We start from the raw sequence: 14689 nt of genomic DNA on the forward strand, positions 1-14689 counted from the left end.
TGTTTACAGAAACATTTTTTCATATTTTTTGATGAGGAATCAATGAGTACTTATTTAACATTCTGGCAAGTTATAACATTAAAAAAAATTTAAGGTTGTTATTAGAATTTTATTAAGGCAAATTAATTAAATTGTATTTATCTCATCAAGGAGACTGAAATCGACAAAATATCAAAACAATTTTTAATCGGCAGGAAACGGAAAATCAGTGGCGCACATTTTGAGTTTTTTTTTAGAAAAATATTCCAGTGATAACCCATACGTACGTCCATAGTGAATATGTCACACATTTTCAGCATTAAAATGTGTTGCACTTAAAATAACTTTTACTCTCAAAATTTCATTCGCATCTCTAAAAGCATTTGGAAGAAAATAATCATAATAAATCGAAAAAAAATTAGACTTTTACCCCCTGCAGCTACGAAACAAGACAGAGTCGGATCTATAAAAGAAATTAATCTTATTTTTACGTGAGGAATTTCCCCACGAGAGATGGTATATGTTTTTTGAAACACCCTGTATTTGTGTACAATTTATGTATTTGCATTTTTTTAAACACAAGAAATTATTGTTATCGATTCCAATATTTAAAGATTTGGGCACAAAATTGCCATTTTCAAGATGTTCTTTCTTTCATGTTTTTATTTGAACTAGGTACAGAACAAAAATAGGGTCTAGGGTTACAAGGGAAACAACTTTTAGATACAAAATATTTAAAAATGTATTATTGGACACTTTCCAACATATTAAATACGTTATCTATTATAAAAAGAGCAATTACCACAATAAAAATAATGAAATAAACTTTGGAAAAAAATAACAAGTCATTAAAAAATGGTAACTACTAAATAAAATTATATATAAGTATAAAAATCTAAAAATAGTATTTTCAAAACTCATTGTAAAAAAAGATATATATACATATATGGTTAATTATTGTTTATGGGTTTTATGAGACAAATTAAATTTAACCAACAACCAGAGGAATTTTCAGGGGTAGTTTCAAAAAAAATGTACTGAAAAATGCATTTCAAGGAATGTAAAAGCATTCATTAAAATATGAGCACATTACCTTTGGTTGTTGACTGGGTGTACTTTTCAATGTTTGACTAGTAAATCATGTATAATCATAAACTTTAAAAAGCGTCATTTCAAGTGTTTAATATTCGTATTGCTTTCATTAATTGATACTAATTTGTTATTTAAGCAAAATACCGTGGTAAATTATATATAAGGTAATTTGTACGGCATAAGTTTCGAAATTGTTTTTATATAAAAATTGATATCTATAAATTTGATATATACATGTTTAATACACAGTGCGAAACATTTTCTTTGAAGTTATACCAGACGTACAAATAAATAGTGGTTAGAAATTCGGCTATAATCCCTCAAAATCTCTGCGAATCTTAAATATTTAATAAGTATTGCTTAAAGATATGGTTTCGGATTTTATTAATATATTATTTGCCAGTAAAGGGGGTTATTCAAACATTTTGTGAGGTTATTGCCTTGTTTTGGAATTTCGTACACCTTGGCGCTTTTATGATTTGAATATTGAATGATTTAGCATGAACAGTTTTAAATTGAAGTGTAAATCAATAAATATTAAAAGAGTTGTAAATAAATATTAAGCTCGAAAACGAAGAAATATAATGTGCCTAAATCACTTCAATTTAGAATATTCTCTTTGTTAAAAATATTGACTAACTTCCAACTGCCTCTATCCTTCGATATTTCTTTCTTTTATTTGAAACAGAATCTTTAAAAAGCACTGGATCAAGCCTTAAATTTGATCTAAGGAGAGGCATATAGCCAAAGACAGCGGCAAATGTATTTAAACAGGTTTGTCTTTGGATAAAATGGTCTGGGTCATTCCACGGTGACCAACTACCAGCGCTTGGTTGTTCTTTGTATTGTTTTCTTTGAGTCACTTTAAGAGGAGGACGACGCGTGACGTGGCTTACTAAAAAATTCATCAAAATATCCTCGCAGTTCCCACTTTGCTCTACAGTTTTATGTAGCAGCGGACTTAACCATTCCGTGTATAAATAGTTGTAATAATGATGATAAAAAGCAGCTCCGGTTAAGACAATGGAGTAATCGTTAGTCCACTTCGATGTATAACCCCATGTAGATTTTGAATCATCCCAATAGTGTGATCTACCAGGATAACCTACAATTCTATCAGGAAACTCCTTCCACACGATGAAGGCAAAATCAATTTCCTCAGTTGTCAATACTGTGTCTTCATCCAGCGATAGTACAGTATCCGTAGTAATTTCTTTGTGAGGATAGAACCTTTGAGAGATGCTTGATTTTGATTCCATCCCACTACCAGTTTCAATGATATGTAATGGAATATGTATTGGTAAGTTTGGCCATCTTGATTTATTTGGCGGCCTTTTTTCATTGGACCAAACGATAAGAATTTTGGAAACATATTTACTTTTTCCTAAATAATTAACCAGTTTAAATAATGTGGAAGTTGTAGATAATGGTATACCTAGAAAAAAATTCCAAAGTTAAAAAGTAAATGGTGATAATGATTCAATGTTTACCTAATTCACAGTAAATAACTGCAGTAAATTCATCTTTACCTGATTTTACATGAAAAGGAAAATCTTGCAAAGAATCTGAAAATGTAGGTAAAGTAACTAAAGCTCCTGGAAAGGAGTTCCATATCACGCCATCTCGTTTTTGTTTCTTAGGTAACTTGTCCCTTATAATTTCTAAGGTAGTATACACGATTTTTTCAATAGAAGAAAAATATCTGTCCCATAAGACTTGGGTTTGCTGGCGTAATTGTAAAATCTTGCTAAGCGATATTGAACGTATTATATGAGGCACCTAGATACAGAATAGTATGTAATTATTTTCAAAAACAAATCAAGAGCAGTACAACCTGTAATAGTAACCGTTCATCTGCCCAAACAACAGCTTTATTCCAGTCTATAACTTCAGAAAATGGTAACACCCATCCATTGGATAGCAAAACAGGAATGCAGCCTGCTTGTAGAGCTTCTAAAAACCTAAAAGATCCTAATCTTCTACCTCTAGGAACCAAGCAAAAAGTTGAATTTTTTAGCAAAGTTTCATATTCATATCTAGGAAGAAGTAAGAAATACTTAAATTTTAATTAAATATATTTACGTTATGTTACCTATCATATTCTTTGTTATCTTCATCACATCTCTCATCTTTTCTATCTTTCCAACTTTTACCATGGCGGCATGTGGTCACCATAATCATATCTTTGTGATTATGCAAATGATATAAGGAATTTCTTGTGTCGGATCCTATACCATAAACGTATCTTTTACCTTTAAAAGCTAATAAATACGTTTTTTCTAGTGGATAACTGTTTGCTGATAGGGATCCAGGATCTCCACCTTTAATACAAATATATTAATAATAGTTATTTGGTTTAGATTATGTTACCTTTCTCTGGATGAATCTTATGGAACAAAGGAATACTGATATCAAATCCTGGTCTCATATGATCTTCAGACATGCTAGCCTTTGCTAGAATAGCTTTTCCATAATCAAAATCTAAATTATTTTCTGTATAATTTGGCCATGTCCCCGAGTATAAGTTAAAAATTATATGATTTGTTCCATCATTCCAATAGGGAAGTCTTTGAATCTTAGTCTGCATATTTCTGATATAATCATTGCTTAACCGATCTCGGTCCAGTGTGTCGATGCTTAAGACAAAGAGGCATGCTTTCTTGGGGTCTTGTGTATAATATCTCGATTCCAATAACACGTTAAGTAGTTTCTGATAGGACGGACTGGGCACATTACTTTCTTCTAAAGGATACACATAAACTTTAAAGTCTGTTTCACATTTACTGAAGTCAAAGCAGGTTTCCATTCGACAATGAATTTTAGCATCATTTTGTATTGCACGTCTATCTCTCCCTATTGTATAGCCAGTTTCTACACTATCTAAATTGACATAGCTTGGTAGCTGTTCAATGTTGAAAGGGGCAATAGGTTTATGCCTTAGCTCATATCCCCCAAAGTACCAAATTGTTAGGAAAGCTACGAAAAATACTAGAAGGTATCTCCTTTTAGCTTGCATTACTGATATCATGTACGCTATGAGAGTTTGCTGAAGTTCATCCTCTTAGGTTGGGAGGTTTCAAATCCATTATATCAAAATCACTGTTTATAACACTCATAGTAAATTTATTCTTAAACCTGGGTATTTCTAGCTACCCATATAAAGTTGTAATGTTCTACAAATATATAAAAATGATTTTTATATTTGTATTGTCAGATTAAAGAGAAAAAAACACCCGTCGTCAACTAAACATGACAGATTTCAGAGGGTCTTTGACATTTTTCCCTTGTAAACATCAAAATAGGGTTAGAATTTGTGGGTGGAGATTTTTTCCGGCGACCACAGAACGTGGACACAGTAATCTTTGACATGGATATGGAGTATTTTCATATACTACACTCAAAACAACTTCCATTGAAAATGTCGGTTTTCATAAAAATTCACAATTTGAAATTAATCTCACATTACTGCGGTATCTTCAAATTTTATTATTATACCTAATAAATTTTATGTTGACTTTCCATTACTCTTTTCTTTCTCTATTATTCATTTCACTTTAATAAGCGTTTAATTTTAATAACGAATTAAGTTTGAGGAAAGCAATGATAATGCCTTGACAGTTTTAAAGGAGTTAATTAATAAATAACAATAATCATAAATACATTCTACATCATTTATTAGAATATAATAGTATATAGGGGTATTATTTTGACCTACTTTTTAGTAATTTGGCCTACTGGTTAAATTTAAAATAACATTATTGTTAACAAAGAGGGCTGTGATTTGTGCTATATGAAAATACTTCCTTCTTATTGGTCAACCCACAAATGTCATGATGACTTCCGGAAATTGGCGTCACTCATGTTGATTTTGAATGCCGTAGATCCGCATCTCTTCTTCGCCGGTACTTAAAATGTGATTTTTCTAATAAAAAGTGAGTTTTGTGTACACTACTTCTTCGTAAATTATTGCTTGTGCGTCACTCAGCGTCTCCAAAAAGTGAGTACTTGAAATTTTTTCTATATTTCATCATATCTCGATTAACATTTTTTACAATCTGGTGACCGTCATGGCGTTTTTGCTTTTTTTCTAAATAATATTTTTAATTCTTTGTTTTCGATTTGTTTTAAGATCATAAATATTAATATATACTAACAGAATTTTAAATATTGTCCGTTTTGTGAAAATTTTAATCCTGTTTAAAATTCTATAAGTTTTTTTTATTCGTTCTATTATGTAATGGGTAAAAAATATTTCTTATATCTCCATTTTAAATTTTTTTGGGACCATTCGGTTTTCGTGGCAAGTAATATTTTTAATTCTTGGTTTTCGATTTGTTTCCAGGTATTTTATTTACTAGCAAAGCTATAAATATTGTACATTTTACGGAAACGTTAATGCTGTTTAAAATTCTGTAAGTTTTTATTTTATTTTTTATTCTCGAATTGTGTTATGGAGTTTTATTAATTAATATGTGGCGATAGGTAGTTTTTTTATATGAAATATGTTATTTATTTTTGTTAATAACTTTTACTAAATACTGTTTTTTACTTAGTATGTTCTTCAGTGATATCATGTTCGATTTAAATACCGTATGATCGAATAAATACGGCGTCAGCGATGGCTATGAAATGAAGATCGCTGTCATTTCATATGTAAATTTATATGGGAAATGTCATCGATCGTTATTTCCAAGCCAACTGGACGCCGCTTTTATTCGATCATACGGTACTTTTTATCTAAGTTTTTTTTGTACAATATAAATAAAATAATGCCTTAAAAATAAATTATAAAATTAACATTTTTTCTGGAAATTGTAACTGTGATATGAGTACAGTGATACATATGTACCTTTTGTCAATTTTATTTCATTTATTAATAATATACCCAGCTGGAGACTCACTTAGCTTCAACTTGTCTTGGGTGATATCCATTCTTTTATTTTTCCTTCTGTATCGATTTCCCTTTGATATTTCATTTTCTTTCGGTCTTTTTCTCTTTTTATTTTCACAATGGGTCTATATAGTGTGCTTATTTTTCTTTCTAGGAGCAACTCGATAACAGTTAATGAAATTTACTTAAGTAAATTTTGCCAGTGGTGTCCTGACCTAAGGTCCCGACTAATTGGATCAAAGAGTGACGCTCCAGAGCGCGACGCTACCTTCTTCCGTGGAGGAAACCTGCATCGTCTCCTGTTTTGCCTTACGATGACCTATGTAGCATGCGTAGGTACCCAAGGGAGTCACAAGCCTCTTGTTTACAAGCTAGCAGGTGTTCTAATGGTAGAGGCACGGTAGAGGCTTCAGCCGGATACGACCTGACCAAACTACGAAACTTTTTCGTGCACGTATTGCGGGGCACCTCGAGGGCGTAGGGGACAAGATACAGACACATTTGAAGATGAGGTGAGGCCTGTAGGAGGTCCCGGTGGAGGTCGCTCGATAGGAAAGGGGATGATCTCAGACGAGACTGTTTAATTGGGATCCAGAGTAAATGGTGAGGCATAATCAAGAGGGCTACCACACCTCGGACGCGACTTGAAGAATATTTTTTTAGAAATTCTGGATAGAGAGAGGCTATATAACATACCCCAGCTCAACCTAAATCAACTAAAGTAAGTGTATTTTATTTTTCTCTGTTAAGATTTCCGTGAACTAATTTTTTTTGTACTTTTCTAGGGTAATTCGAGTTTGTGGCACGTTTAAATCAAAGAAGATTCCAAATGAAATATTGCAAGGCGCAAGTGATTGGTCCTAAAGCTTCTTTGAATTCTCCCAGGCACCGTCGAATATCTGGTGCCGTATTAAGTACCAACTCTAGAGGATCGTCCGGTGTCCAGGGAGTTGGCGCCATGCCCAAGTGGCGGCCTTTTTGTTGTTTAATTACAATGGGACTCAAGAAATATCGGTGAAAGGATATGGATATGGTGGTAAGTTCATGATACATTTTATACTTATGTTGGGGTTATTCGAAAATTCTAATACATTTCTTTGTCTACAGATAAAGCAGCTGAGCCCTTAAAGAAATTAAAATTATGATTCGCGTCCCGCCGTGGTTTCAAAGCGGTATTTAGGTACTTTCACAGCATTGTAAGACCATATTTTTATTTTGTTTTTTAATAGGTACTCATAATTCTTCATATTTTATTGAATGATTCAGAACCAATTTACAAAAAAAAATCAATTTACAAGCCTTTGCATTATCATTATTTTAATACTAAAGATAATATGAAAACTTAATAATTAAAACTAACTATAGTATCTGACGAAATTATATAGTAACTCAGTTAAAATGCTTTACAAAATTATTTCATGGACCTAAAATGTATTTTACCTACTTTTTTATTTTCCTAAATGTTTGTTATAATTTCCTTTTTTTAACTTAATAAATTATCTTGAATGTTATAAAAAGTAGGTAAAGTAATTTTTTGGGCAATTTATAGTAATATAGATATTTTATGACTAAAAAATATTGGTCTCTACAGTGTTCCATGCGTGATGTACCCCAATCATAGATTTTTTTGCTTATTTATATGGCGTTAATTACTATTAAATATATTTAACCCTACGACTTTTAACTAAATTTTATTTTGTTAAATTTAAAAATTTAATTAATGTTGCTACTGTCGTATGAATAACAACTCAATTTAACCGATTTTTTGCCACAAGAAACAATGTTAATTTTTGAACATAACTCTTTGATTGGTACTGCTTTGGAACCAAGATTGTTGGGGATAGCAGCTGGACTAGGGCCATCTTCATCAGGTAAGTTTGTATAATCTTTTCATTTTTTTTACTTGGGCTATAATAGTTTTTTTCTCTTTTAGGTAGGTAAATATAGGGCGCTTGTAGTTGTCTTCTTTTATATTATTGTAAAGACGCCTATAATTTTCAAAAAATATAATATACTTGTAAATAAAACGATAGAGCAGGAAAATGGTAGGAATAGAAGAGGACTTGGAAGATGGGAAGAACGGAAGGAATAGAGTTGAATGAAAATGTGTTTAAAACAGTGGAGGGAGATAATAAGGTTGCTTTTTAAACAATTTACTTACTTTTTACAGTTACTTACTTTTTTTTATTTTTCAGTTGAATTGCTGGTGAATATTGTCAAGTCTGACGGGGAGGGGAGGTGAAGAATTTTTGAGAGGACATGCAGACATTTTACGAGGGGCCAATGCAGGGCTCATTATGAGAAAGCACTTATCTTCAGCTGAATATTCCTCCTATAAATGTAAGTTTAATAGATATCTATTTGCTTAATACCGATTACAGTTTACAGTAGCTATTATTATTTTGGTTAAGAAAATTTTATTTAGTAAAGCTTAATAGATTCATAATGAAAACCTTAATAGATTGTGTGTTTTTTTTCTTTCAGGGAATATATTGTGTTCTAAACACTCTTGGATGGCCCCTCTGCTTTAGATTATGCTGTCTTACGTCTTAGTAAAATATACTAGATTGTCCAACCTATGAAGTAATCCAGAAACTGGAATTTGCTGGTAAGAAATAAGTAAGTCTAAATTTAATCTACTAAAAATTTCTGTTGATTAGATTGAGATAATTTGAATATTAGTTTATTATGTTTAATGCTATCTACTGTTAACAATTTATCTTCTTAATGTTTAGATAAACAGTTCTTTTATGTATTATAGAAATACTTGTTACTTATAGTTTTTTTACTTGTAGGTATTTATTTTGCTGCTTTTGGCTGTTGCTTCCCTCCTGCTTCTCCTCATCTTCAACCGGATTCAGCAAAAATTCCTCCTGCTACTCCACCATATACCAAAAGGTTGCTTCTGTATTGTTTGCATAGGCGTCTATTTTTATTCTGGTACTGTTTAAAACTTTGATAATCTGGACAAACTTTAAATTTTAAAAATGTCATTGTACTGCAGTAAAAATTATATAGTAGCTGATAATTTCTCCATCATTTCTAAAATCATGTTTTGAATTTCATTTAAAATATTGGTAATGTAAACAATTGATCAGTTTAATTACTGTTGTTAATAATTATTTGCCAATCATATTTTTAGTTATACTACATATTATTATTATTACTCTTTAGTTCACTTACATATTTTGACACAAGTAACAATTCTAATATACTTTGACTATGCTGTCATAATTATTTATATATCTGTATTTTATTTACTAACTTTTGTAGTGTATTATATGGGAACACGACTTAATTTTTTTTAATTTCTTATTGGTTCTAATTAACAGCCCCTAGAATTTCCAGATTATCACAGTTCTTTATATTTTACTTCCGCAAAAGCGTCACCATATTGTGGCAATATGAAAACATTATTTTTTTAAGGGCATCAAAACTTTGTTTTTAATGTTCTTGCAGTTTACATACAGTTCGTTGCTTTCAACTGTTTATATGGTAAATCTGAGTGTAACATTTTTCTAATATTAATTTATATAAATTTTTCATACATAGAAAGTATCATATAATATACATATAAACTGTACTGTAGCATAACAGTTTATTACCATTATTAGGTTTTTAAAATTCTTTCATAAATTGGTTAGACATATTGCATGTAGCAGATTTTTTTATTCTTTGTCTTCCTTGGGACTTGGGATAAAATTCATAATTAAATTTCAAAAAAGGTTAATTTTATTTTGTAATGAAGAGTGTTTTTTCATTACAAAATAAAATTAACCTTTTTTAACCAAACATTATTTTCATTTTTTATTACAACAACTAAATTAAAGTTTACTCAGATGTGTTTAGTCAGTTTCAAAGTAATGTTCTGTTTAGTAAATTTTATTTTGTGGGATTTGCATTCATAGAGCTACTTTTAAAAATTAAAATAAGCACTCTAGAGGTTTTTAATTGTTAACATAAGCAGGTTCGTTTTTAAACTTAATAATTAATTAATGAAGGTGAATTAAATTTTTAAGTATATATTTCTAGTAATAGATTTTAAATAGTATTATTAATAAATACTATTCAAAATTTATTATTACGTATTTTTTAGAAAGGTATATTTAATAATTTAAGTTACATTAGTTAATTATTATGTTAATAAAATATAGAGTTTATTAGTTATAACATCGATGGGATTTGTTTCTCCTTCGGTTTTTCTAGTGGGTATGCAACCAAACATACATCAATGGTATAATTATGTATGTCGATTTATTCAGTTTATTTTTAAGATTATTTTTTGTTAAAAATGAGTAAATTCAATTTGAGTACATATTTCAGTTAAGTATCCATGCTAATATACTTTATAACTACAAAAACACACTATTTTTATTCTTGTATTATTGCAACTTTAAATTTTCAAATTTCATGTCTGTAATAATTTTTTAGCAATTAATTTTGTTAGCTCAGTACAGTTATACAGTTTACAGCTGATAATAATACAAAAATAGAATTAATTTTTTAATATATGTACATAAATGACACACTTTAGCCGAATATATTTTATTTCTGTAAAACTATATTACGAGCAATATGAATACATTTAAATTTGTCTCAGTACGCATTTTTAATGTCTTTTTAGTATACAGTGCATTGCTTTTAAAGATACATACATATTTCTTGATAAACCTCTTATCTAAGTTTTTTTTTTAATTATTAATTATTAGCCTTCTTTATTGATCTCATTTTTTAAAGCCAAACAGTATAAAGAATAAGGTGGTATTTGTTGATGATTGGTAATATTTTAGATTTTTAAATTTTTATCATAAATTTTAAGATATTTGAGTCTGTTTTTTATGTTTTTATACTTTGCCCCCTTTTGTATTCTAAAAATTTTAGTTGCTAATTTTAGAATTTTTAATATTTTATTGTTACATTAAATTAAATATAATAATATGAACAAAAATATATTGAGTAAAATTTTTAGCGTTAGTGTCAAAGCAATAATTGTTATACCTATAAAATTTTGATGTACTTGTATTCATAGAGCTCGGAATTCATAGAAAAATAGTATTTTGAAACAAATTATATAATTATGTATAATATGAAACCGACAAAATGTTAAATAGGAGCGATCTGAAATCTGTTTCACTAGTGCCCTCTATTTACGCGAGGCAAGATAAAAAATTTAATCTACTAACAATTTAATTTAAAAAGCATAATGAAATTATAACCCAGTTTTAGGTATACATATATTATATTAATAACGCATTTTACAATATTTACGTTCTTCGCATTTGTTTTTTTTTACTTCATGCAATTTAATTTACTTCTGTTTCTTACGATAAAAATATTAAATTCTGAGTATACAATCTTATACAATTGAGTCCATCAGCACATTTTAATTTTTAATATATTTTTTAAATATGGATCCAATAAGCAAATAGGGAAATATACGTTGATCGTTGATGAGAGATCGCTACTATTCTATATATTTTTATTATTTATGTTTTACTTACTGTGTAAGTAAAACAGTCTTATTGTTTTTGTGTCATGTTTATATTAGGATATATTTGATATTAATAAAATGTCAATATTTTGGTTTCTTTGAAAAATCTCATACATTGCAATTAGGCAGGGAGTGTTCTAGTTGAAATCATTGGTGTGGTGATAGGTGATAGTGCTCCAAAGCTCACCCTGTAAACTGATTAGTTTATTTGGTACTTACACAATTTTAAATAAAAAATCCGCCAATTTTTGTTGCTATTTTTTTACTTTTTTAATTTTATACAACTTTGCTTCAAACACATTTATTTATTTGATCTAAATTAAACTAAAAAATAAAAAAAAACCCGTTTAATATAATTAATATAAAATATTAAATAATAACAAATATATACATAGTATGACTTAACTAAAAAAAGAATAAATATTAATTATTTTAATTAATTTACAATTCTCTTATAATGTAGTTCGTACTGTTATTTTTTTTCTTTTTTTTTCTTCTAATTTATTTTTTAATTATATTTTTATTTTCACTTACTACTTAAAGTTTTATTTTTTCTAATTTTTATACCAGTTTAGGCAACTTCTTATTAATTTATTTTTGGTCATTCAGTAATAAAGGGTAATATGTATACTTACATATAGTACCTGTAGTGGCTCAAAATCTTCCAAAGATATTTCTAAAGTTTAAATATCTTTGAAATCTTGTAACTTTTAATTCAAAGTTCTGATTTTCTTTTCTACCTTAAGAAATGCATTTAACATAATTTGTAAATATCATTTTCAGTCAACTTGAAATAATAAAACTAAAGCAGTTAATAGGTGCATTTATTCAAGATTTTTTTTTATTATAGATTGTTTTCTTAGTAAACATTTTCAGATTACAGGGTTAAAACTAATAATAAATTAACTAAGGCTATGACAGCAAAGTCCTATTTTTTTTTTAATTCTAGTTTTTAATATGACTTAACTAATCCGTCATTATTAGTATTAGATTTTGATTGTTCGATTTTGAGGGTGCTAATATAAACTTGTGACATACCTATAACGAACCACCTATATTTTTATGCGAAAATGTATGAGGTCTTTTATTTGTAGGATATTAAAAGATTGTGCTGGGGTATAAATCGGCGATGTAGAAAAGGTAATATTAGATTAGTGGCTGTCGTATAATATTTTTTCTCAACTTTCCTCCACGTCTATGGTTCACTGATTCATTACACCTTAAATGATTAAAATTCTCCGAATATAGCAAGGGCGTAGCATAGAACTTTTTCAACTGAAGATGAAACAAAAATACATAATACAGTAATGCCTGATTATACGCTTAGTTAAACTTTTTATTTTTTTTTGTAAATATTGAACACTATTGAATTTTTGAAATTATAGAGATCTTTTAATACTAGCAGAAACTTAAAAGCTAATATCAGATAAACTTAAACAATATAGCAATAATATCTTTTGTGGTAACAATGCAATACTATTATTAACGACTTGTTTTCAACAAAAAAAGGACATAAATTATTATTTTTAAAAATATTTTCGTAAGTTTTTCAGCTAACAATTTTTATCCTAATTCTTATTTTTTTAAATTCTTGTATCTTTAATTTTCTTTTATTATGAGCAATTCTGCGTATTTTACATAGCGTTGTTTTGAAAATATATTTTGTACTTACAGTTTTATTTTCGTACATATTTTCTCTTTCGTTTTAAAAAGCGCTCATACACATATGCGGCAGCCCTATAGACAAACTCGATTTGGATGCGAGACGAAACTTCTAGAGCGTATAATATTTTTTGGCAATTGTTACGAAAATTCTGCCGCCATTTATTATGAGAATAATTTTACTATTCTCTTATAGAGCACGCTTAATCATATAATTTTTTGGCCGTGTATAGGGTTTTTCATGAGGAGTAGGAGTATAGTACCTGAAGTTCTATAAATTCTAAGACAGCTACTTACCCTTTTTACGCCATTATAAGCCGATTTCGGTCCACTAATATCTTTTCTTTTGCAGTTGGCCTTGCCTACAACAAATTTTCAAATTCTGTAATTCTGAAAATTTGTAGTAGGAGACAATGTACAAAAAGGAATATAATAACTTAATACTTTAATAACTTAAAACTTACGCACCCTTAGGTGCAAAACCTCTGGCTCTAGCGACACAGAGAATAGCACAAAGAATACAAGCAGAGAATTCCATGCACAAGCTAGCTGCCATACATGTACGTTGGATCGTTACTGCTGCACAATCTTTTTAGTATTCCACAGAATTTTTCGCAGTTGGCTTTGTCCGTTACAATTGTAGCGGACAAGGAAAACTTCTTCTGTCTGCACCGAGCTAGAGACCAAGGCGACGTTGGAGAACTTCCATATGCCGCCTTATTTTTTTTCTCGGTCCAGTCATGGAAGTTTTGTGTTGGAGTGTGGCACACCCACACTCCTCCATGTGTGCGTTTAGTACACTTGTCTGTAAGTGGACTAAACGCATATACGTACGGTAGTATGGGTGTGTATACCACACTGTAGTGTGTGTTATGTCTCAACACACACATTACTGTATGTATACGTGATCACACACTAACACAACACTTCGTTGTCCCAGTGTTTAAAATTGTCACTGACGGACACCAAAAACCTTTAGTTATAAGTTTAGAGCCGGACGCTCTTTTTGTTAACTTAAGAACGATAAATAAATATTTTTTGGAAATATTTGGTTGTTTTATTTTTTTTATTACTTTTTGAGCGACATTGGCGCCCTCTAGCGGCAAAAGAACGAAACTAAATTTTTAGTTCAGAGTTTTGCCGCTAGGGGAGCCACGGTCGCTTAAAATTTCATGCGACTTGGGCGCCCTCTGGTGGCAAAATGTTGAAACTAAATTTTTAGTTCAGAGTTTTGCAACAAGAGGGCGCTGCATTAACTACTTTAGTTCAGCCTTTTGCCACCAGAGGGCTCGATGCATGCGCCCTCTTGCGGCAAAACGCTGAACTAAAATTTTAGTTTCAACGTTTTGCCGCAAGAGGGCGCCAAAGTCGCATAAAATTTTAAGCGACTGTGGCGCCCTCTGGTGGCAAAACGCCGAACTAAAATTTTAGTTTCAACGTTTTGCCACAAGAGGACGCTGCATTCACTACTTTAGTTCAGCCTTTTGCCACCAGAGGGCTCGATGCATGCGCTCTCTTGCGGCCAAACGGTGAACTAAAATTTTAGTTTCAACGTTTTGCCACCAGAGGGCGCC

The 14689-nt window shown here is 30.1% G+C and overlaps 1 protein-coding gene and 1 long non-coding RNA gene across 4 annotated transcripts; one reads left to right on the forward strand and one right to left on the reverse strand.

The window, feature by feature from the left end:
• Nucleotides 1-701: 701 nt before the first annotated feature.
• On the reverse strand, nt 702-4348 carry LOC115875099 (exostosin-1). Its single transcript, XM_030890486.1, has 5 exons — nt 3442-4348; nt 3164-3392; nt 2906-3107; nt 2562-2850; nt 702-2506 (listed from the first exon to the last, which is right to left on the reverse strand). Exons 1-5 carry the CDS (start codon nt 4097-4099, stop codon nt 1707-1709), a joined length of 2178 nt encoding a protein of 725 aa, XP_030746346.1. The 5' UTR covers nt 4100-4348; the 3' UTR covers nt 702-1706.
• A 429-nt stretch (nt 4349-4777) lies between these two features.
• Nucleotides 4778-11736, forward strand: LOC115875101. 3 transcript variants are annotated; one of them, XR_004048966.1, is made up of 8 exons: nt 4778-5068; nt 6117-6683; nt 6748-6998; nt 7070-7833; nt 7896-8098; nt 8158-8302; nt 8447-8581; nt 8758-11736. It is a non-coding gene; the product is annotated as an uncharacterized LOC115875101 (long non-coding RNA). The 3 variants fall into 3 exon arrangements; XR_004048968.1 differs by having other exon boundaries at nt 8447-8570; XR_004048967.1 differs by having other exon boundaries at nt 7996-8098.
• Nucleotides 11737-14689: the final 2953 nt, after the last annotated feature.

Source organism: Sitophilus oryzae, unplaced genomic scaffold (assembly GCF_002938485.1).
Source record: "Sitophilus oryzae breed Bouriz unplaced genomic scaffold, Soryzae_2.0 scaffold_1318_pilon_pilon, whole genome shotgun sequence".
Lineage (NCBI taxonomy): Eukaryota > Metazoa > Arthropoda > Insecta > Coleoptera > Curculionidae > Sitophilus > Sitophilus oryzae.

What these genes read in the sequence shown, in the direction of transcription:
- LOC115875099 (XM_030890486.1), bottom strand. Translation starts at nt 4,099, where the DNA reads ATGATATCAGTAATGCAAGCTAAAAGGAGATACCTTCTAGTATTTTTC. An exon ending in GATAACAAAGAATATGATAG is followed by an intron (nt 3,108 to 3,163) that starts GTAACATAACGT and finishes ACTTCTTCCTAG; the next exon opens with ATATGAATATGAAACTTTGC. An exon ending in ATGAACGGTTACTATTACAG is followed by an intron (nt 2,851 to 2,905) that starts GTTGTACTGCTC and finishes TTCTGTATCTAG; the next exon opens with GTGCCTCATATAATACGTTC.